Source organism: Phocoena phocoena, chromosome 9 (genome assembly GCF_963924675.1).
Source record: "Phocoena phocoena chromosome 9, mPhoPho1.1, whole genome shotgun sequence".
NCBI classification, from domain to species: domain Eukaryota; kingdom Metazoa; phylum Chordata; class Mammalia; order Artiodactyla; family Phocoenidae; genus Phocoena; species Phocoena phocoena.
In genome coordinates this window covers 7030582-7054552 of record NC_089227.1, presented here as the reverse complement: position 1 = coordinate 7054552, position 23971 = coordinate 7030582, and the positions used below count along the sequence as shown (strand labels likewise).

Genomic DNA, 23971 nt, shown 5'->3' with positions numbered 1-23971 from the left:
TGAAGAATGGATCTCTGCTTAAAGAGAGGGGACGTGGTGGCATTTTTAAAGACACCTCTCTCAGGTGTCCACTATTTCAGATGTTCTAGTAAGCAACCCCCTCAGACAGACCCTGTGATCCTCTTGGAGGAAACAGAAAAATTAAGGCACAGAGAGGAAACCACCCATTACTATCATTTGTGCATTCACTAGTTGCATTCATTCAACACACATTTATTAAGTGCCTGCAGTGCGCCAGGCCCTGGGGGTACAAAGTTGGGTAGTGTACAGCCCCTGCTCTCAAGGAGCTCACAGGTCTAGGGGAGAGGCAGACACGTGCACAGGTAAGTCACGCTGTGCGGCAGAGGTGCGAACGGAGCGCTGTGGACGCACGAGAGCCGACAGGAACCCCTCCTGAGGCAGGGTCGGTCAACACTGAGTAGCACGGTAGCCCCTGCCCACGGCGGGCCCTTTCCTCAGTGGGCAGGACCAGGTCACCGAGGCCGATGCTGAGGCTCGCTGGAGGGAAGGCCTACCTCTGCCTCCTCAGGGCAACGCCCCAACCCTGTCCCCGGTACCAGCTGCCCGGGCTGCAGCGCTCAGGAGCCACTCTCCACTCCAGAGGCAGAGAACGGGGAGCAGCTGTACGAAAGGCCAAGCCACCAGGGGCCTCGAAGTTCAGAGACAAAGGACAAGTTACTGCTTGTGTCTACCCCTCCTGCCCCAGGGTTCTTATACTCCCGAGAGCATCTCTGAGCTGATCTGTGAGGTTACATCCTTCCCTGACACTGCGTGGGCAACTCCAGACCTGGGCCCCGTCCATCACTTGGCTCCCCTCTCAGGAGCTGGGCACAGCCCCACGTGGACACCCCCATCGGAACAGGCTGCTCGCGGCGGGCCTCTGGCAGCTGGACTCCTTCTCTTTCGATGCTTCACAGCCGTCGTACCAGCTCGATGAGCTGCTGAATGTTCTTGTTTTGGTTGGACAGGCCATTCCGGATGTTTTCCAGCAGGCATCTCTTCAGTTCAAAAATGGCCTCACTGTACCCCAAGCTCACAGCGGCCATGGGGGGCACTCCATGCCACAGGCCAGGGATGTGCCAAACGTGCTGCCTCTCAGGGTCACAAAAGGCCAGGCCAGCCAGCGTCCGGATCCCGCCACCCTGATGCTCCATCTGCACCGTGGCTCTGCTCGCATCCCTGGGCTCGTCCAGGAGCTGCTTCCTCTCTCTCGGCTTGGAGCCGGGGGCAGACGCATCCTGCAGGCTCTGGTACACGAACTGATAGTTGGGCATGTGCCCTGTTTTCTCCAGCCTCAGAAACGCATGCAGAATAGCCGGCGGAATGTCCCTCGTTTCAGCTAAACTGACCACAGTGACATTGCTCAGCCCCATGATCAACGTGGCCAGGGAAGCCTCTTGCTCAAACCTCTCCCCTGCCTCGGTCAGGACTCCGCCTATCAAGCCCCCGGAGTGGATTACCAGGATGTGGTCACAGCCTAGGTCCTGGCTGAAGCTCTCGGCCACCGTCAGGAGCTGCATGAAGGCCCCTCGAGGACCACGGCCCCTTCCCGTGGCAAACCGCAGCCCAAACATGGTGTTGAGGAGGGTGGACTTGCCTGTGCCCGGCACGCCGAGCACCGACAGGACGACCAGGCGCGACCTCCTCTCCAGGCGGACGTGCAGCTCCTTCAGGAGCCCCGTGACCCAGCGCAGGGGGGTGCTCAGGGTGTTCCCGTCGATCAGCTCCAGGGGGAGCCCCTTCAGCAGCAGTTCCAAGGCCAAGCCTGGGAAGTGCGCGAACCGCCTCTGCCCCGCCGGCAGCTTCCCGGCCTCCACGAGACAGCTTTCGGCCTCGTAGAACTGCCCCATCTCCCGCAGGAAGTGTTCCACCCCCAGGGGCTCTGGCCAGAGGGGCTCGCTGAAGTCCACGGCCCCGCGGTGCTTTGCTCTCAGGGTAAGCATCGTCTCCGGAGACGCTCTCGGCCGTGGCTGGGCCGCCCGGGCCAGCCCCCACTCCATCCACCTCAGGAAGTACTGCTTCTCGCCCAGAGAGGGGCTGCTAATGCCCGAGATGAACTCCTGAAGCCCCCAGGCAGGGTCGTGGCCATTCTGCTGCGTTCGAAGTTCCAGCAGCCGATGTCTCAGCTCAGCCCTGCACCTCTCAGGAGGGTCCCCAGCCCACTGGGCCTGGCAGAGCTCCCTCTCCACCTGGGCCGCCTTTCTCCAAGGGTCCCCCTGCAGCCGCAGCTCGGCCCGGCGGTAGGCGTCCGAGTCCTTGATCTTCCTGGTGATCTGCTCCATCCGGTCCTTCGCCCGCTGGCACTCATCGCAGTCCTCGTCGACCTTCAGCCCCAGCTTGCGGGCCGCATGCGCCATGTCCTCCACGGACACCCTCCGGCAGGGGGCCCGGGTCACGTGCGCCACGATGGCGCGGACCCGGCGCACAAAGCCCGCACTGTCCGTGCTGCTGACCTTCACCAGGACGTGCGAGGGGTCCATCTTCAGCACGGGGATTAACCTGTTCAGAAACCGCAGGTTTGTGTTCCGTTTCCCGCGGTAGGGGCTCAGGATGAAGTAGTATTTCGTGGCCGACCCCTTCATGGAGTACAGCAGTTTGTATTCCTTCTTATTGATGTTGTCAGTCAAGATGAACACGGCCGAGGAGATTTCTGTCAAGAGCTTAAACTGCAGCCAGTGAGAGCCGATGTCACCTCTCAGGTTCAGAAAGGCCACGGGCTCCGGGAAAATGTCCAAGTCCTCCCTGCCACTGGGAAGAAACCAGGAAATTTCCACCAGCCCATCTGCAATCTCCCGGGGGTTGGTGCCCAAGTTCAGATCCCGATGCCAGAAACAGTCCCGCTGCCTGTGGCCAGGGCTGAGCACGGCGTTGAGAAGCTGGGACTTGGAGTTGCTGCTGACCTCCATGCGCACGAAGGCGAAGGCGGGCGCTCGGGACAGGACCACGCTGTCTTCTCTGAAGCTGCCCACCGCCCTTGGGGGCTGTGACCCCCATGTCCGCACAGTCCCCCTCATGGCCCACAGCAGAAACGTGTGGTAGTGGTTTTCTGGGTCGGGCAAAACGAGAGGGAGTGCAAACTGGCAGAGGGACATCTTTAGCACGATTTCTTGTTGCAAGAAACTATCTGAGGAAAGCAGAAGGGCACAGAGAAGGTCCAAGGGGTTCACAGGCGTATCGGGTGTTGGCAGCTCGGAGAAGGAATAGATGTCCGCAGAGATGTCGTCGGCCGTGTCCCAGTAGATGATCTCCTCTTCCACCTGGCTCTCCTTCTCAGCAGGCCTGGTGTCCGGGGGTACGTCCAGCACCATGGTGGTGTTCCTGGCTTCGGCGTTGAGGGCCTGCAGCTTCCTGAGGAAATTCCAGGGCAAGTCTTTGGGAGCCTGTGGAGCCCAGTTCTTCATGCTATCACTACTGATCTGCAGGGAGTCCTGGAGGCTGAGTTTCTGTGCCTGGTACATCTCTAGTCCCAGGAGGGACAGCATTTCTTGTAGTCTGCTCCTCTCCACTGTGGAGAGAAATGAAGATATCAGCGCTTACCCTGCGTGTCAGGGACCCAGGTTAGAGGTGGGGAGGGGAGAGCCCAGCCTGGCGTGTAGGAGGTGGCCTCCTTCAGGGTAAAATGCAGGCACCCCAGGCCACCTGAGACCAAGACAGAAGTAACATCACCCACCCCAGATCTAAGTGGGGTCGGAAACATGTGACATGAGAGAGGGAAGAGAAAAGGACATCTGGGGGCAACTGTTAAGAATTGGGAGGAAATGTCTGGTTTCTCGTGAAACCTCCGAGATTTAGCAACACCAATCCCAAGTTTAATTGGCTAGAGTGAGCAGCTGTGCACCCTAGATGTGGAACACAGGCCCCATTCTCTGGCCACGCCTCCGCTCTCTCCAAGATACTCCCGTGCTTCCGGCCCAGCAGTGGACTCCCTAACCCTGTCACCAGGAATTCCCCACAGGGGACACACTCACTGATTCACTGTGGTTTTCTGGTTAATGTTCTCTGCTCTTTACAGACAAGTTGGAAAATGTGTGAAGGAAACAGGGAGTTACTACTGGGTACAGAGTAACAGAAATCACAGATAAATAACATTTTGCAAAACTGAAGCCACTGATAAAAATACTTGGTAGAGATTATCACAAGTCTGTACTTATTTGTTCAGATTTTCAACCATAACATCCAATACAGTATGAATTCTTACAAGCACTAGATGCTCAGAACAGTAAGGCCACCTGCAAAGCTTTCATCCACCGACCCCGTTCTTGGCCACGGCATCTTACCAATTTTCGTTGCATATAATTTCCTGCATATAATTAGTAAGCTTTAAATGGTAAGTCTATTAACAAAATAAATCAATACAAATCCTGCTGAGCTCCAGGATTCTCTCCATTCTCTTCTCGAAAGAGGAAGCTACTATGCCCGTGCTGCTACCTTAAATGTGGATGTAAACCACAGGAGGACGTGCAGGTGATCAGCCCTCTTCTTGTTTCCCAGGAAGTCATATGATGGGTTCGGGACCGTGCCTGGTGAATGGCAGGACTCAAAGCACCGGAAAAGAGGTGTCTCGTTCCCCTGTAGGGGTCCACTTGCTGCCTAATGTCTCTCTTCAGAAACTCCACCCTCCACAGGGGCTGAGAGAGTTCTACGGGCTGTGCCACCACCCCAGAGAGTACAGGAGCTGGCAAACTTGTTGCAGAAACTAAAGAACTCTATGGGGAGGGAGACTGTAGTAGAAATCCATCATATAAGTAACTCGGGTTTCTGAGTGTTGCCTGCACGAAAGCAGGGACACTGTTTTTCCTATCCAGACAGAGAACAACTGTTCTTATGTAGCATGGTAGCTAAGTGCAACAGGGAAAAGCCAGAGCAAACAAACCTATTAATATATGCACTCATGCCCAGTCTGGGACCCTTGGCGGATCTATTACTGAAACCACTGGATCAGACGAAAGATTCCCAAACTTGGATGTGCTTTAGAATCACTTGGGGAACTTGTTAAAAATAAGATTTCTGGGCTTTACTTCCAAAGATACAAACTCTCTGTGTTAACTCTGTATGGTAACAGGTCCCCGGGGAGTTGTCTCTCTGGCAATATTATTTATGGCACATAAAGGGTTAATGGACTAGCAGTGATTTTGATGCAGTCACAGGGGTTGGAACTACCGGCCCAGGTGATGTCTTCCTTCAATAGGACAGGCAACGAGAGCAGAGAGAAGAACCATACCTGTTGGAAAGTCACTGTCCTGAGCCTCATTCGGACCATCTAAAAAAAGCAAAGGAAAATGAAGTGTCAATCAAATCAGGTGGCTTGAATTGACACAAATTAATTTAAGCTAAACTCAGAACCCTCTCTCTTCCTTACTAAGGTAGCAACTTCTCCCAATTGTTCAAAATCTAAAATCCCACTTATTGTTCACTTTGCCCTCTTTCCCCAGCCCAATCTGGTGCCAGATCCTGTAGTTTCTCCCTCCATAATGAAACTCACCATCATCTCCTTCCATTTCTCTCCATTCCAAATCTGGAAGAAAAAGACATACACACACAGTTAGTTTCATCAGCAAGTTAGGACCCTTCTACCAAAAAGTTCAAGTGAAGATATGGTAGCTAATGTTTATTTTGAGTACTATTATTAGCTTCGGTTTTTCCTACGTAAATTTCATTTGTTGACAACCCCAAATATGACACAAAGTTGTAATAGCTACACACAAAATAATGATTTGCTCTAGGATATACTCCTTGTTAAATTTTGTGAAAATATAAATAACTTCATGAAACATACATAGATTAATCTTTGATTTTAGAAACTGTTTAAAATATAAGTTGATATAAGTTCTTTGGTTTAATTTCAAGATTACCTCCTACAAACTTTATTTTTATTCTAGCATAAGGAGTTCCTGTTATCACTTAAAATGATGCACATATATGGGGGGAGGGCATAGAGTGGGGAATAGCTATAACTCACAAGTAGATGTACTTGTTCAGAGTCTCTAACAGCATAATGTATTCATCAACACTAAGTACTTTTAATTACTGAATTATTTAATTTAGTGCTTTTCAGATATTTACGTCGGGAAAAAAGACCGTAAAACTCTAGATTTGCCAGCAAAAGGGGAATGATGGGAGCAAGACTTCTCTGTACATATTTTTATTGTTTCAACTTTTGATCCAAGTAAAAGTATCACCTATTTCAAAATTAAAATTGTATTTTTAAAAGCTTATGAATCAGGAAAAAATTCTGACAGTTTCAGACTTATTCTCTCATGATTTCCATATAATCAGATAGATAAACAGTTCAGTCTTCTTTGATGACATCTCTGGGAGATACACATGAAGAGCTGGAAAGAGAAAAACGAGAAGAGGCAGGGGGCTTTGGAGAACATGGGCATGAACATACTAGAGAAGACACAGATGATTATACAGATTGAACCGCAGTGTTGAGCAGTCAAAAGATTCTTTTATTCACAGTGGACAAAAGACATCACAAGAATTTTTCCAAGGAGCCTAAAATGCCATCTGAGAAGGTACAATGGTTAAAGACGAGAATGGGACACCTAGAGAAGCCTGAGATGGGATCGAGGTGGCTCCGAGAGAGTAGTTTTGAGCTGGAAGCAAGGAATAAACTTCAGACCCAGAGAAGACAGGGCCTTGCTTTGCTAGGAACAGGAGATAGCTCTGATTTGGAACAGAGAGATAATAAGTACATAAAGTCAAGGATGCACAAAGTGGCCGAAGGTCACACTGTCAGACTAAGAAAATCGCTGATATGGGGTGGGAGAGCTCTGAGTAGAGAGCACTGGAAGCCATGATAACCACTGGTCACCAGCAGACTACAGAAGAGGAGGCACAGGGCTTCAGCCAAGGACACAAGCCAGCAGCAAATACAGGAGGCCAGCAAGGGCTTGGTACTGTGGGCCAAGGTCTCCACTATATTTTCTGTTGGACAAGAACTGGTCAGGGTGGGACAGGCTTGGGTTCCAACCCAGTGGGGATGTTGGGCTCAAATGGAACACAAGGGGCAGAATGTGGACAGGACCTACCACTGAAAATGAACTCTAAGTGGGGCAATTAAAACCATCTCAGCCATCAAATTGAATGACTGTTTTTTTCAATTATTAAAGTAGCCAGTACTCACGCTGTAGAATTTTTCACCACATTTTGGAATGTTTGTTATTGGGCAGTAAATGGACATTTAAGACACTATTTGACACCTTGGGGCTGTTAGTGTTAAGAATGAGCTATGGACACCGACATGCAAAAGAATGAAGTTGAACTCCTACCTCACACCATATATAAAAATTAACTCAAAATGTATCAGTGACCTAAATATGAGCTAAAACCATAAAACTCTTAGAGGAAGACATGAGGGTAAATCTTCATAACCTTGAATTTGGCAATGGATTCTTAGGTATGACACCAAAAGCACAGGCCACAAAAGAAAGAACACATAAACTGGACTTCAAAGTAAAAACCTGTGTGCATCAAAGAACATTATCAAGAAAGTGAAAGACAACCTACAGAGTGGAGAAAATATGTGCAAATCATATGTGATTGGGTCTAGTATCTAGAATACATAAACAACTCTTACAACTTCATAACAAAAAAGACAAAAAGAACTCAATTAAAAAATGGGCAGGGCTTCCCTGGTGGCGCAGTGGTTGAGAGTCTGCCTGCTGATGCAGGGGACATGGGTCCGTGCCCCGGTCTGGGAAGATCCCACATGCCGCGGAGCGGCTAGGCCCGTGAGCCATGGCCGCTGAGCCTGCGCGTCCGGAGCCTGTGCTCCGCAACGGGAGAGGCCACAACAGTGAGAGGCCCACGTACCGCAAAAAAAAAACCCAAAAAACAAAAGACAAAACAAAACAAAAAATGGGCAAAGAACTTGAATAGACATTTCTCCCAAGAGATATACAGATGGCCAACAAGCACATAAAATGATGCCCAAATTCATTACTCACTAGGGAAATCAAATCAAAACCACAGTGAGATACCACTGCACACCTACAAGGATGGTGATTTTTAAAAAGGGATGGAGGGGCTTCCCTGGTGGCACAGTGGTTGAGAATCTGCCTGCCAATGCAGGGGACACGGGTTCGAGCCCTGGTCTGGGAGGTTCCCACATGCCGCGGAGCAACTGGGCCCGTGAGCCACAACTACTGAGCCTGCGCATCTGGAGCCTGTGCTCCGCAACAGGAGAGGCCGTGATAGTGAGAGGCCCGCGCACCGCGATGAAGAGTGACCCCCACTCGCCGCAACTAGAGAGAGCCCTCGCACAGAAACGAAGACCCAACACAGCCAAAAATAAATAAATAAATTTGTAAAAAAATAAAAAAAAAAGGGATGGAAAATAACAAGTATTGACAGGATGGGGAAAAACTGGGACCCTTGTACCTTTCTGGCGGGAGTGTAAGTTGTGCAGCTGTTGGGGAAACAGTTTGGCTGTTCCTCAAAAAGTTAAACTCAGACTTACCATTAGACTGAGTAATTCCACTCAGGGGTGTATACCCAGAAGAAGTGAAAACAGGGACTCAAAACAAGTACAGGTACATGCATGTCCATAGCATCACTGTTCACAACAGCCAAAATGTGGAAACAACCCACATGTCTGTCAGCAGATGAATGGATAAACAAAATGTGGTCTATCCATGAAATAGAATATTATTCAACCTTAAGAAGGAACAACATGGACGAACCCCAAAACACTATGCTGGGTGAAAGAAACTAAACAAAAAAGGGCCCATATTGTACGACTCCATGTATAGGAAAATACAGAATAGATAAACAAAGGCTTAACATAGGTTGGTGGTTCCTATAGGGACTGGGAGGAAGGAGGGATGGGAGAAACTGCTTAATGGATACACAGTTTTACTTTCAAGTGATGGAAATGTTTTGGAAATGAATAGATAAGTGGTGATTTCACAACTTTGTGAATGTACTAAATGTCACAGGATTATTCGCTGTAAATTGCTTTTTTCCCCAATATTTTTCCTTTTTAAAAATTGTGTTAAAATACACATAACATAAAATTTACTGTCTTAAACATTTTTAAGTGTATAGATCAGTGGCATTAAGTATATTCACATTGTTGCACAGCCATCACCACCATCCATCCCCATAACTCTATTCATCTTGTACATACGGAATTCTATACCTATTAAACAATAACTCCTCAATCTCCCCTCTCCCCAGCCCCTGGCAACCACCATTATATTATACTTTCTGACTTTATGATTTTGTCTACTTAACTTACATAAGTGGACGCATACATTATTTATCTTTTTGTGACTGGCTTATTTCACTTAGCATAACGTTCTCAAGGTTCATCCATGCTGTAGCATACCGCAGAATTTCCTTCCTTTTAAAGTTTGAATAATATTCCGTTGTATGTATATACCACATTTTGGTAATCCATTCATTCACTGATGGACACTTAGGTTGCTTCCATGTTTTAGTTATTGTGATTAATGATGCTATGAACCTGGGTATACAAATATCTCTTTGAGACATTGCTTTTGATTTTTTTGGGTGTATACCCAGATGTGGAATTGCTGGATCATATGGTAGCTCTATTTTTAATTTTTTGAGGAGCCTCCATACTGTTTTCCACAGTGGTTTCACCATTTTACATTTCCACCAACAGTGCACAAGGGTTCCAATTTCTCCACATCTTTGCCAACCCATGTTCTTTTCTGTTATTTTTATAGTAGCCATCCTAATGGGTGTGAGGTGGTATCTCACTGTAGTTTTGATTTGCATTTCCCTAATATAGTTAGTGACGTAGAACATCTTTTAGAGTGCTTATTGTCTATTTGTATATCTTCTTTGGAGAAATGTCTATTCAAGGACTTTGCCCATGTTTGAATCAGGTTTTTTTTTATTGTTAAGTTTTAGGAGTTCTCCATATATTCTGATAGTAATCCCTTATCAGATATATGATTGCAAGTATTTTCTCCCACTCTGTGGGCTGCTTATACTCTGTGGATAGTGTCTTTTTGGTGCACAAATTTTTAAAATTTCCATGAAGTCCTATTTGTATATTTTTTCTTTTGTTGCAGGAGCCTTTGGTGTTACGTCCAAGAAATTGTAGCCATATCCAAATTCATGAAGCTTTTGTCCAATGTTTTCTTCTAAGACCGAGTTTTCAGTCTTACATTTAGGATTACATTCATCCATTATGAGTTAATTTTTGTATACAGTTTTAGGTGAGTCCAACTTCATCTTTTGCAAGAGAATACCCAATTTTTCCAGGACTATTTGTTGAAAAGACTGTCCTTTATCCATTGAATGGCCTTGGCACCCTTGTCAAACATCATTTGACTGTATATGCAAAGGTTTATTTGTGAGCTTCCTATTCTGTTCCATTGGTCTGTATATGTCTTTATGCCAATATCACATTGTTTTGATTACTGTAGCTCTGTAGTAGGTTTTGAAATCAGAAATTGTGAGCCTCTAGTTTGTTCTTCTTCAAGATTGTTTTGGCTATTCACTGTCCCTTAAGATTCCATATGATTAGAATGAATTTTATATTTTTGCAAAAACTGTCATTGGGTATTTGATAGGAATTGCACTGAATCTGTACATTGCTTTGGGTAATACTGACATTTTAACAATGTTAAGTCTTCTGCAGGGAAAGGCAAGATAGGGGTAGGGGATTAAGAGGTACAAACTACTATGTATAAAATAAATAAGCTACAAGGATATATTGTACAGCACAGGGAATATAGCCAATATTTTATAATACCTATAAATGGAGTATATAACTTTTAAAAATTGTGAATCACTGTTGTACACCTGAAATTTATATAATATTGTAAATCAACTATACCTCAATAAAACAAACAAACAATATTTAGTCTTCCAGTCCATGAACTTGGTAACTCTTTCCACATATTTATATCTTCTTTAATTTGTTTGAAAAACGTTTTATAATTTTATTGTACAACTCTTTCACCTCCTTGTTTAAGCTAATTCCTAAGTATTTTATTCTTTTTGACACTACTGTAAATGAAATTGTTTTTGTAATTTCCTTTTCAGGTTCTTCATTTTAGTATAAAAATGCAATTGATTTTTGTGTGTTGGATTTGTATCCTGCTACTTTGCTGAATTCATTTATTAGTTCTAATAACTTTATGTGTGGATCTTCAGGATTTTCTATGTATAAGGTCATATCATCTGCAAAGATAATTTTACTTCTTCCTTTCCAATTTGGATGCCTTCTTCTTGCCTAACTGCTCTGGCTAGAACTTCCAGTACTAGATAGAATAGAAGTGGTAAAAGCGGGCATCATTCCCTTATTCCTGATCTTAAAGGAAACGCTTTCTGTTTTCACCATTAATGTTTATTGTGGGTTGTTCATATAAGTCTTTTATTATGTGAAAGTAGTTTCCGTCTCTTCCTACTTTGTTGAGTGGTTTTTTTGTGTGTGTGATGAAAGGACATTAACTTTTGTCAAATGATTTTTCTGCATCAGTTGAGATGATCACGTGGGTTTTTTTCTCCTTCATTTTGTTGATGTGGTATATTACATAGGTCTATTTTCATATTGTTAAATCATCCTTGCAATTCAGGAATAAATCCCACTTGGTCATGGTGTATCATCCTTTTAATATATTGCTGAATTCTGTTTGAATATTAGTGTTTTGTTGAGGATTTTTGCATCAATGTTCATAATGGATATTGGTCTGTAGTTTTCTTTTCTTGTAGTGTCTTTATTTCGACTTTGGTGTCAGGATTACGTTGGCCTTAGGAATGAGTTAAAAAAATGTTCCCTCCTTTTCAATTTTTTGGAAAAGTTTGAAAAGGGTTGGTATTAGTTCTTCTTTAAATGTTTGGTAGAATTCACCAGTGAAGCCATCAGGAGCAGGGCTCTTCTTTGTTGCAAGGTGTTTTTTTTTTGTTTTAATTATTGTTACTGATTCAATCTGCTTACTCGTTATAGGTCTACTCAGATTTTTTATTTTTGTGTGATTTAGTCTTGTTAGGTTAGGTCTATTCAGATTTTCTGTTTCTTTGTAAACTTTGTGTTTCTAGGAACTGTCTTTCACCTAGGGTTATCCAATTTGGGGGCATACGATTGTTCATAGTACTCTATTTTTTATTTCTAAATGTCCCCACTTTCATTTCTGATTTTAGTAATTTGAGTCTCTTCCCTATTTTATTCTTAGTCCACCTAACTAAAGGTTTGTCAATTTTGTTGATCTTTTCAAAGAACCAACTTTTGGGTCACTGATTTTCTCTATTCTCTATTTCATTGACCTCCACTCTAATCTTTATTATTTCCTTCCTTGTGCTAGCTTTGCATTTAGTTTGTTCTTCTTGTCCCAGTACAACTTAAGGTTGTAAAGTTAGGCTGTTTATATGAGATGTTTCTTGTTTTTAATGTAAGCATTTATAATTATGAATTTCCCCCTCAGTACCACTTTTGATGCAGCCCATAAGTGTTAACATGGTGTGTTTACATTTTCATCTATCTCTTCTTAACTATTTTCTGATTTCCTTGTGATTTCGTCTTTGATCCACTGGCTGTTTAAAAGGACATTGTTTAGCCTCTGCAATTTTGTGAATTTTCCAGTTTATGTTATTGATTTCTAATTTCATCCCACTGTGGTCAGAGAAGATACATTGTGTGATATCTGTCTTTTAAAAAACCACTGAGATTTACTCTGTGGTCCTACATATGGTCTATCCAGGAAAATGTCCCATGTGCACTTAAGAAGAATATGTATGCTGTTGTTGTTGGGTGGAGTGTTCTGTATAAGTCTATTAGATCTAGTTGGTTTATCGTGTTGTTGAAGCCCTCTATTTCCTCGCTTATCTTCTGTCTGGTTGTTCTATCCATTATTCTTAGTGGGGTATTGGAATCTACAACTATTATTGTAGAACTGTCTATTTTCCCCTTCAATTCTGTCAGTTTTGGTCTCATATATATTGATGGTCTGACATTAGGTGCATAAATCTTATAATTATTATATCTTCTTGCTGTTTTGAAATATTTGTTAACATGTAATGTCCTTCTCTGTCTCTTGTAACTGTTTTTGATTTAAAGCCTATTTTGTCTGAAATTAGTATAGCCGCTGCCATTCTGTTTTGGTAATTATTTGCATGTAATATCCTTCTCCATCCTTTTACTTTTACAAGTTTGTGTCTTTGGATCTCAAAAGTGAGTCTCTTATACACTGCATATAGTTGGACCATGTGTTTTTATCAATTCTGCCAATCTCTGTCTTTTGATGGGAGAGTTTAATCCACTTACATTTAAAGTAATTACTGATAAGGAGGCACTTATTTCTGTGTTTGTGCTACAGAAACAAATTTTCTACGGACCTATAGCTTTTTGTCCCTCATTCCCTGCATTCCTCTCTTCTTTTGTGTTTAGTTGACTTTTAAGTAGTGAAATGTTTGAATTCCTTCTTGATTCCCTTTTGTGTATATTCTATAACAATTTATTTTGTGGTTGCCATGGGGATTACATTTAATGTCGTAATGTTGTAACATTCTAATTTGAATTTATAGCAGTTTAACCTCAACAACATACAAACACTCTGCTCCTTTACACTCTGTCCCCACTGCTTTTGGCTTTTGATATCACAAAATTACATCTTTATATAATGCATGCCCCCCAAACATAAACTAATAACTCTTTAAATGCATCAGTCTCCTAAATTACATACAGAACAAGATTTGGAGTTATAAACCAACAGTAATGCTAGCTATTACATTGATTTTTTAATTTAAATATATTGGTCTCTTAAATCATTTAGAAAACAAAACATGCAGCTACAAACCATTGTTACAATAATACTAGCTATTATAATTGCCCATGTATTTGCCTTTACTGATATCTTTATTTCTCCGTACAGCTTAGGGTTACGGTCTAATGTTCATCTTTGCAGCACACCCTTGAGCACTTCTTCCAGGGCCAGTCTAGTGGTCACAAAGTCCCTCAGCTTTTGTTCATCTGGGAATGTCTTGATTTCTCCCTCATTTTTCTTTTTTAATTAATTAATTTATTTTTGGCATTGGCAGGCAGAATCTTAACCACTGCGCTACCAGGGAAGTCCCTCTCCCTCATGTTTGAAGGACAGTTTTGCTGGATACATGAATCTTGGTTGACAGGTTTTTTTTAAAAGCACTTTGAATATATCTGACTACTATCTTCTGGCCTCCAAAGTTTCTAATGAGAAATCTGCAGATAATCTCTTTGCGGATCACTTGTGTGTAATGATTTGCTTCTCACTTGCTGCTTTCAAAATATCTCCTTTTTCTATTTCTTTTAAAAATGTAATGATAATGTGTCTTGGTGTAGGTCTCTTTGAATTCATCTTACTTGGAGTTCATTGAGCTTCTTGAATGATTACATGTATGTCTTTCTTTACATTCAGGAAGTTTTCAACCATTATTTCTTCAAATATTCTCTCTGCCTCTTTCTTTTCTCCTTCTGGGACTCCCACATGAGTATCTTGGTCCTTTTGATGATGTCCAGTAGGCTCTATGTGCTTTTCTTCAATCTTTTCTCTTTCTGCCCCTCAGCCTTGATCATTTCCATTGTCCTGTCTTCAAGTTCACTGATTCATTCTTCTGCCTGCCAAGTGTGCCCTAGAATCCTGCTAGTGAATTTTTCATTTCAGTTATTGTACTCTTCAGCTCCAGAATTTTGTTTTGGTTTATTTTTAGGTTTTCTATCTCTTTATTGATATTCCCATTTTGTTCACTCACTGTTCTCCTGACTTTCTCCATATCTTCCTTTAGTTCTTTCAGCATCTTTAGGATTGTTGTTTTAAAGTCTTTTTCTAATATATCTGCCATAGTCTTTTCAGGGACAGATTTTGTTGATAGATTTTCTTCTTTTGAATGGGCCATACTTTCCTGTTCATTTGTATGCTTTATGATGTTTTTGTTGAACACCTCTGAATGTAATAATGTGGTAACTCTGGAAATCAGATTCTTCTGCCTTACCCAGGGTTTGCTATTGTCATTTTGTGTCTTGTTTTTTTGGTTTTGATTGTTGTTGGCTGTCTCTGTGCTGAGGATCAGCCTAAGGTGTAAACTTAAGGTCTTCTCTGGTCTTTTCTGAGCATTTTCCTGGAAATGCACAATCACTTTCTAATTTTCCCATATATGCAGTTGTTTCTTGGTGGGGGTTGTTATTTTTTTAGTTATTTATTTTTATTTTTGGCTGTGTTGTGTCTTCATTGCTGTGCGTGGGCTTTCTCTAGTTGTGGCGAGCAGGGGCTACTCTTCATTGCGGTGAACAGGCTTCTCATTGCAGTGGCTTCTCTTGTTGTGGAGCGAAGGCTCTAGGGCTTCAGTAGCTGTGGCACGCAGGCTCAGTAGTTGTGGCTCGCGGGCTCTAGAGCACAGGCTCAGTAGTTGTGGCGCATGGGCTTAGTTGCTCCGTGGCATGTGGGATCTTTCCAGACCAGGGATCGAACCCGTGTCCCCTGCATTGGCAGGAGGATTCTTAACCACTGCACCACTAGGGAAGCCCCTATGCAGTTGTTTTTGACTGTTCTAGTCTTTAATGTGTGCCTTACAAAAAAGGAATAAGCAAAAAATGATGCAGAGAAGGTGTTGGCCTTTTAATTCCCCAGTAAGTCACTTCAGCTGGAGGGGGAGGGGCTTGCAACAATGTTTGGAGGTGTGACAACTGCTGCCCCCCTCTTCGTCTTCACTTCTGTGATCAGAAGCAGCAATCAGCAATTAGAGCACAGATACTTGATATTTGGAGGGCAGGGGTTTTTTGCCCACCCTCATTCCCACAAGCTGTGTCGGGGTGCTCTAAGATCGTGTGCACAGCTGCCTGCCACTTGGCTGGGAGTGGGAGATGGGTAGCTGCTACTGTGTTACGAGCTGAAACTGACCAAAATTAACTGCAGTTTACCCTCTAATTCTTCCCCTGGAAGTGGCAAGCCTTCGACAGATTCTAGAGTTCCAGAATAATTACATCAGACAGATTCTGCCAGCACAACTGTTGTCCAGGTGGGGAGAGGGATTCCTGGTGCTTCCTGCTGTGCCATCTTCCAGAATTCTCTTTAATGATTGAAAATAAATTTTTTTGAAGAATGAGTTGTGAAGTAATTAGAGTCCTCAGACTTGAGATAAGGCAAATACATTCTAGACGATGATTATATAAAGCACAAATCAGGCAAAACTAACCCTACATCTATGCTTCTGGAAGTCTGGAGAGTGGTTACCCCTGGCAGAGGCAGGGTAGGAAGTGATCAGAAGGTGGACTTCTTAGGTGATGGTTTTTGTTTGGCTTCTTCTCCTGGATGCTTGTCAACATAGGTCAGTTCATGTTTGTGAAATTTTATCAAGCTATGCACTTACAATATGGGCACTTTTCCATATGTATATTATACTTCAATACAACTTTTTTTTTAATCTTATAGGTTGAAGAGCTTACTTTAAGTCTTAAAAATAAAATATGTACTGAAGAGGGATTCACATACCTCAGAAAGAAATTTTTTAAAAACAATTACACAAGGCTTATTCACTGGAGAGACACACAAAGATAGAATTTGGGGGATGGGCCAGAAGGTCTCTGAGCCTCAGTTTCCTCAAATGAAACAAAGGACCAATAATAACTACCTTATGAGGCTGTTGTAATAGGGCAGCCTAGCTCACAGTAGGCCAGTAAGGTCGTTTCTTTTCCTCAGCCCACTCTCAAATTTTCTTGCCTGGTTTTCTATAGTAATGCCCTCTAATAGAACATCTTGTGATGGAGCAAATGTTCTACTTCTGCACTGTTAAACATGCAGCCACTCGCTGTATGGCTACTGAGTACTTGAAATATGGCTAGTGTGAATGAGGAAGTGAATTTTTTATTTTGTTTAATTTTAAAGTGTGTGCCTAGTGGCTAGTGTACTGAGTAGCACAACTCAAGATCTTGAGACACTGAAGGGCTTTGGGCAATTACTGCTTGATCCCAACTTTGCTATGAGCCTTGACCAACTGGCCATGAACTCCCATAGTGCCAACCTTCTAGAATTTAAGTTCCATGAAGACCAGGACTTTTGGCCATTGTATTCACTATTGTTGCCTATATTCACAATCCCTACAACAAGGCCAGCACATGGTAAATAGTCAATAAATATTTGTTTGAATGAATAAAATAAAACTGGATTAACCCAAACGTATTTGCATATTTTTGTGGGGTTATTTTTGCATAATGCTATTAATATCCAATAGAACACATTCATTGTGAGAAGCACCAAACTAATGAAAGATAGATCCAAAATGAGTTATTAAGAGAAATTAAGATGTCTAGAGTGTGGCCACCACACCTTAAAGATGAAGTCATGAGGGGCAGCTACAGCCCCACCCCCCCAAATCCCCAAAGAAAGAAAAACCAGCTTATAAGGACCATGATCAGGAAGACTACAAGTCCCAGTCTCCTAGGGACAGCCCCAATTCATACCTCTTGCCCCAACAAAACACACTGTTCACTCTCAGGTGTGCCCAGTTTAGAAACTAGACAGTTGCCCTCAACACAGCTCAGAATGGCAGGAACAGCAACGTGCTGAAATTGGAGTGATGTGCTCCCGGTAAAACTGTGTGGTAAATACCTTTTTAAAAGTGAATCCTATTTTGAATACATGAGGGAAGCTTAAAAGACCCTTAAATGGGTCTTCTTGTAAAAGGGAAAATAAAAACCTTATGCTTATTTATTTTGGAGGTCCATGATCCACAGCCCAGGGTGTTGCTGGGATCCAGAATCCCAATGGGCCAGAAGAAACAGATATGCTTCCGAGTGGACAGAAGCCCAACTTTACCTGCAATGGCCACAGCTGTTCGTCTCTCAGATGCTTTTATTTCTGGGGCCACTTCTCCCAAATCTGAGTGTCTGAAACAATTTCAGAAGAAAATTATAATTAAATTAATGAAATACCACTTTCACCTATCAAATTGGCTGCACATCAAAATCTCCTGAGGAGCCTTTAGAAACTACAAATCCTGGTTACACTCCAGATCCTCGAAACTAGAATCTCAAAGCCAGGCCTGGGCATCTCTGCTTTTAAAAGTGCCCACGCTGGTCTAGAAAAACCAGCACTCTCAAAAACTGTGAGACAGAGCAAACAGCCGTTCAGAAAAACATAAAACTATACATATCCTTTGACCAGCAATTCCACTTCTACCCTAAGGAAATAATTAAAATTTAGTTACAAATATGTTGATGACAACTTTATATATAATAGTGAAAAACTGGACGCTTTTTTTTTTGGTCGTGTTGGGTCTTCATTGCTGTGCACGGGCTTTCTCCAGTTGCAGCGAGCGGGGGCTACTCTTCGTTGCAGTGCACAGGCTTCTCGTTGCGGTGGCTTCTCTTGTTGCGGAGCGTGGGCTCTAGGCGCGCAGGCTTCAATAGTTGTGGCACGTGGGCTCAGTAGTTGTGGCTCGCAGGCTCTAGAGCTCAGGCTCAGGAGTTGTGGCGCACGGGCTTAGCTGCTCAGTGGCATGTGAGATCTTCCCGGAGCAGGGCTCGAACCCGTGTCCCCTGCATTGGCAGGCAGGTTCTTAACCACTGCGCCACCAGGGAAGTCCCCTAGATGCCTTTTAAATCAAAGTACAATAATAGGAATTATGGTACAGTCTTATTCTGCAATCATTAAAAAATATTCTATGGATCTCATTTTGTGGACGAAAAGATGTATGATACGTTATGGAACAATGTTAATGATATGTTCATTAGTGGGGGGAAAGTCAGGTTATAGAAGAGTATGTACAGTGTGATTACTATTTAATAAAACTATGTCTATTTATCTATAGGTGTATACAGGGAGATCTAGAAGGATGTTCATCAAAAGTTAATAGTGTGGGCAGGGAAAAAAAAAAAAAAGTATTGTAATTTCTGGGCTTCCCTGGTGGCGCAGTGGATGAGAGTCCGCCTGCCGATGCAGGGGACACGGGTTCGTGCCCCAGTCCGGGAAGATCCCACATGCCGCGGAGCGGCTGGGCCCGTGAGCCGTGGCCGCTGAGCCTGCGTGTCCGGAGCCTGTGCTCCGCAACAGGAGAGGCTGCAACAGTGAGAGGCCCGGGTACAGCAAAAAAAAAAAAAAAAATTAATTCAGGATCATCCCTCCCTGCCCACACTATTTTTTTTTTTTTTTTTTGCGGTACGCGGGCCTCTCACTGTTGTGGCCTTTCCCGTTGTGGAGCACAGGCTCCGGACGTGCAGGCTCAGCGGCCACGGCTCACGGGCCCAGCCGCTCCGCAGCATGTGGGACCCTCCCGGACCGGGGCACGAACCCGTGTCCCCTGCATCGGCAGGCGGAGTCTCAACCACTGCGCCACCAGGGAAGCCCCCTGAATTAATTTAAGTAGGTTTGATAAAGTATAGTCTATTTAAGAATAAACTATTTTAGGTATATCATAGGAATGAGTAAATGTGTTGATTTCATCAGAAGTCAGGGTTCCATTGTTGAAGAAAGGGTGTACAAATAAGGAATGGAGGAAGTTAGAAAAAGAATTCACAAAGGTGCACTGGAACTGGCGGTACTGGTGTGTACTCGTGATTTCTATATGCATGCTCGTTGTATACATGTGTATCCATTTGTGTAAACGTGCATACATTTCCTAGCTCTGTCTACTGAAAGGGCCATGAAGCAAAGACACTATAGTACCAGTGAGCATACCAAGCAGCCTTTAATACCATTCTGCACTAACAGATACCAGGTCTCCTTGGAGAAATTACAGATTCCAGGGCTGGAGCAGCAAAAGAACAAGAGGAGCCTGAGCATCTTATTGCAGAAAATTAGGACGTGCTCAAAAAAAGAAAATGCCGGGGCATGTCACAGGACACAGGAGCCAGCTTGAAGGGGCTCCCACTACCAAGTGTGAGTCAATTTGGGCATGAATATAATTAGATATAGTAATCAATTTAACACCATTGAAAAACAGGTATTAATGAGCCCGTATAGATAACAAATAGATAAACAAACGGGGGGGGTGGGGGGATGAGGGCTCTTGTTTATAAGAGAATGCTAATGTGAAGGGTGCTGCAGCTGGCACAGCACCACTTTCAGAATCATCCTAATCAAGAATGGTTCAAGCTAGCAATGAATGCCAATTCTTGCAGGAAAATGTTGACAAGGAGCAAGATACTTGCCCAGGCTCAAAATGTTTCCTCACAGATTGCTTATTAGGTGCTAGGAGAAAAATAAAACCTAGCAGTTATACTTGGCTGGGTAATCAAAGCCAGTGACCATGGGGACAGATGGCTATGTGTGCCCCCAACTGTGGTACCCTGAGGAAGGACACATCATCACCTATACAGCATTCTGGCTGAGGATGTAGAACCCTGATCTCATCATAAGGACAAACCCAAAATGAAATGTTATGCTAGAGGGGGAGAACAATATTATCTCAAAGTATGAATGTCACAAAAGAAAAAAAAAAAAGATTGAGGAAATGTTCCAGATTAAGGGTGCTAAAGAGACAAGAAAAAATGCAATACCTAACCCTAGACTAGATCCTGAACTAGAAGGAGACATTTTGGGGTCTACTGACTGAATTGAAATATAGGTGCTATCAATGTCATGTTTACTGATGTTGATAATTGTACTGTGGTTATGTGAGAGAATATCTCTATTCTTAGGAAATAAGACACTGAAGGATTTAGGGATAAAGGGTGATGATGTATGCAAGTTACTCTCTAATGGTTAAGAAAAAAATTATATACATGTGTATTTATGTGTGTGTGTGTATACACATGCATACGCATGGAGAGAGACAGCAAGAGAGAAAGAATGATAAATGAGAATGGTAAATGAGCTAAAATGTTAAGAACAGGAGATTCTGTATAAGGGGACTTTTTAATTTTGTAATTTATCTCTAAGTAGAAATTATGTCCAAATAAAATGTTTTAAAATTAATAGTGGTTAGTTATTTCTAGGTAGTATGATATCCGTTTATTTTGTCTTATTTGAATTTTTTAAATAGAAGAGGCATGTATTGATTTAATAAAACGAAATGAGCCATTAAAGTAATGCTGTTAGTCTGGGTCAGGACCAGAATCAGATATGTGTGAGTCTCAAGAAAACTTGGTAATCTGGCACCCCTTCAAACCAATGTTCTTCCGAGAGTGTACAGGTTTAAACTTTAGTTTGTGGCAGGCCCCCTCAGAGACAAGCAATCCAGTTCCATTTAATTCATCAGCAAAAGAACTGTTTTGTGTTAATCAAATCCACCCTCCTGGAGGAAAGAAGGATTTCAGGACGCTTGGTTGTTATTCCAGCATGTTCCCCGAAGGTCTCATCCTCAGCCCTCTCTGAAAGGAGTTCCAGTAACCTCAGTGGTCACTGTGTTCACGGCTGTTTTAGCCACTTTATCAGTGCAGAGTACTAGGCAACTCTCTGACTTAATCTGACCCTGATGCTGATAAAAATGGGACTTTTCATTGTCTTCTCTTCATTTTTCTGCAAAGAACATATATTGCTTTTGTAATAAGAAAAAAAGGTAACCTTAAAAAAAGAAAACATGACTGGTTAAAAATAGTTTCCCAGTGGGGAAGAAGCAGGCCCGGCCTGGTGGTGGCATGGAGCCCTGTGCTGAGACCCAGGTAAGACAAGGGCAGAGGACAGGTAGTTATACCCAGGGCGTTGCCCGGCCTCTTCCCACTGCACACAGGCTCTCAGGACACACTAGCCAGAATTTCCCAGGAGAGGAGCTTAACTCCAACCCTATATTTTCCATGCAAGAAAGCAGAAAACGAGAGTGAAATTATCACAGGGACAACCCTGAGTTTGTGCTAATTTCTGAAAATATACATATAAATCTGTTCTTGATTCTTGCCAACAAAGTTCACACCTATTTGAGTCTCTGTGTTGTAAACTGGAAGCAGAGCCAAGTCTTGCAAGAGAGAACAGCAATGGAACGTCACCTTTGTGCAATGCTTTTTAATTTACAACTCTGCTTTCAATACCTTTATGGCCTGAATTGTGTCCCCTCAAATTCCTATGTTGAAACGCTTTTGCATATATGGCCTTTAAGGGAGTAATTAAGGTTGAATGAGGTCACAGAGGTAAGGCCCTGATCTGATGCGACTGGTGTCCTGTGAGAGGAGGAGACCCCCAAGAGCTTGCTCTCTCTCTGCAGGTGCACAGAAAAAGGCCAGGTGAGGACACAGTGAGACAGTGGCCATCTACAAGCCAGGGAGAGACACCTCAGGAGAAACTGAATCTGCCTGCACTGTGATCTGGGACTCCCAACCTCCAGAACTGCAAGCAACAAATGTTAAGTTACCCAGTCTGTGGTCCTTTGTTATGGCAGCCTAAGCGGCCCAGCATCACCAAGCTAGGAAGCACAGGGCCAGAACCCGAACATGAATCTTCTGGTTCCCTTCTGGCTCATTATTTGTAAGGCTCAGATAGGTTTTAGGTAACATAATTATAGCTGGTAATTACAAAAACCATAAAAAACAGCCCATCTGCCAACTCCAAGTCTTGCCAAGCCAGCTCTTGCCTCCACAGGCAGACAAGACCAAGGGAGTGAAAACAAGCAGTGCTTCCAATGGGCCCAGACGTGAGCAGAGCGGCCTTTTACAAAGCAGTTTTTGAAAACTGCGAATGTCTTTTTCTGATTCCAAAAATAAGACAAATATACAGAAAAGTACCAAGAAAATGCCTTTGCTCTTTTGAACAATTACTCAATATGTTAACCAATCCTCCCCCACCCCCGCCTCCTACTTCTGACCTATTCATCTTGCTGTAAGCTCATTGCATTAATCGATATGTAGGACTACTTTCTCTGCGTCCCGTTTTACTTCCTCATTAAGGGCTATTTAGATTTTGGTCTTCTCCTGAGGCCCGTGTTGGTCCTTTCAAGACCCCAGGGCATAGAGCCAAAAGTGGAACCCAGCGCAGGCCCTGCCTGGGGGCCACCAGCACAGAGGTCCGGCCCGGGCATGGGGTCCTGGTCTCCATGCTGCCCAGACCTGTAGCCTCGGTGCTGTGGCATCACGGCTCAACTTCCCTTCTGGGGGCACCACCCCACACAGACTTCTCTCCAGGGCAAGAAGCGATCTGAATGCCACCCTGAGGGCCAAGTGTGTCTAACAGTTCTTTCTCACGAAGTTAGGAAGCAGACATCCTGGTTTGTGCACAGGGCTCCCTTCAAGTCTGGCAGGCAGAGTCAACAACCTGACAGCCCTAGGCCATCCGCCTCACTGGCTGTCAGTCCTAGGAGACAGGGCAAGGCACACTTTCCGTGTCCTTCATTCTCTTTTTCCATTGCACAACAGAATTACCTGAGGAGCTTTCCTATTTATACCTGGAGACTCTGATTCAGGAGACCCATCTCTGAAAGGGAGATGCCTGCTACCACCTCAGAGTTGGGCACTCCTTGGACAGTGCCCCTCAAGGCCAAGAATAAACTGTCCAAACCTTGCGAGCAGGGCTAATTCCTAGCAACAAACCTGGCTCCTTCATTGGGTGGCGCCAATAAAACAAGACGGCATAGAAAATTTAACAAAAGGAGACTAAATATGGAGCAGTTGCTTACTGTAATGTAGTTGACAGTATATTATTAATAACTTCGGATAATAGTTTGACCCAATTTTTGCTGTTTGATGCTAATAGCTTTCAAGATCTTCCCCTTCCTGACCTGCCCCACATCTGGGCCAGCAGACAAGAGAGCCTGAGGGCTCCTTTCTTTGGTGTTAGCTAGGGACCGTCACCCCATTACAACACCCCAAACAAAACAAAAAACAAAACAAAACCTGAGGCCAGTTGCTCTACCCAGAAAGCCTCACTAAATTAGTAATAAACTTTTTCAAACCCTCTTGGTGGGTTGAACTGTGTTTCCCCATAACATATGTTCAGGTCCTAACTCCCTGCTATGAATGGGACCTTATTTGGAATAAGGTCTTTGCAGATCTAATTAGTTAAATTAAGATCATGTCATACAGGGGTAGGGTGAGCCCCTAATGCAATGAATGGTATTCTTATAAGAGGGAAATTTGGATACACAGGGAGAAAAA

At 43.6% G+C, this 23971-nt stretch overlaps 1 protein-coding gene across 1 annotated transcript; it reads right to left on the bottom strand.

Moving 5' to 3' along the window:
- Positions 1 to 911: 911 nt before the first annotated feature.
- On the bottom strand, positions 912 to 17832 carry URGCP (upregulator of cell proliferation). The gene is made up of 4 exons (XM_065883826.1): positions 17769 to 17832; positions 5467 to 5515; positions 5222 to 5262; positions 912 to 3505 (listed from the first exon to the last, which is right to left on the bottom strand). Exons 2-4 carry the CDS (start codon positions 5496 to 5498, stop codon positions 912 to 914), a joined length of 2667 nt encoding a protein of 888 aa, XP_065739898.1. The 5' UTR covers positions 5499 to 5515; positions 17769 to 17832.
- Positions 17833 to 23971: the final 6139 nt, after the last annotated feature.

Coding starts and splice junctions, on each gene's coding strand:
- URGCP (XM_065883826.1), bottom strand. CDS start 5,498: ATGGAAGGAGATGATGGTGAGTTTCATTATGG. Junction 5,263..5,466: donor GATGGTGAGTTTCATTATGG/AGGGAGAAACTA, acceptor TTTGCTTTTTTT/AGATGGTCCGAATGAGGCTC. Junction 3,506..5,221: donor GGACAGTGACTTTCCAACAG/GTATGGTTCTTC, acceptor TTCTCTCCACAG/TGGAGAGGAGCAGACTACAA.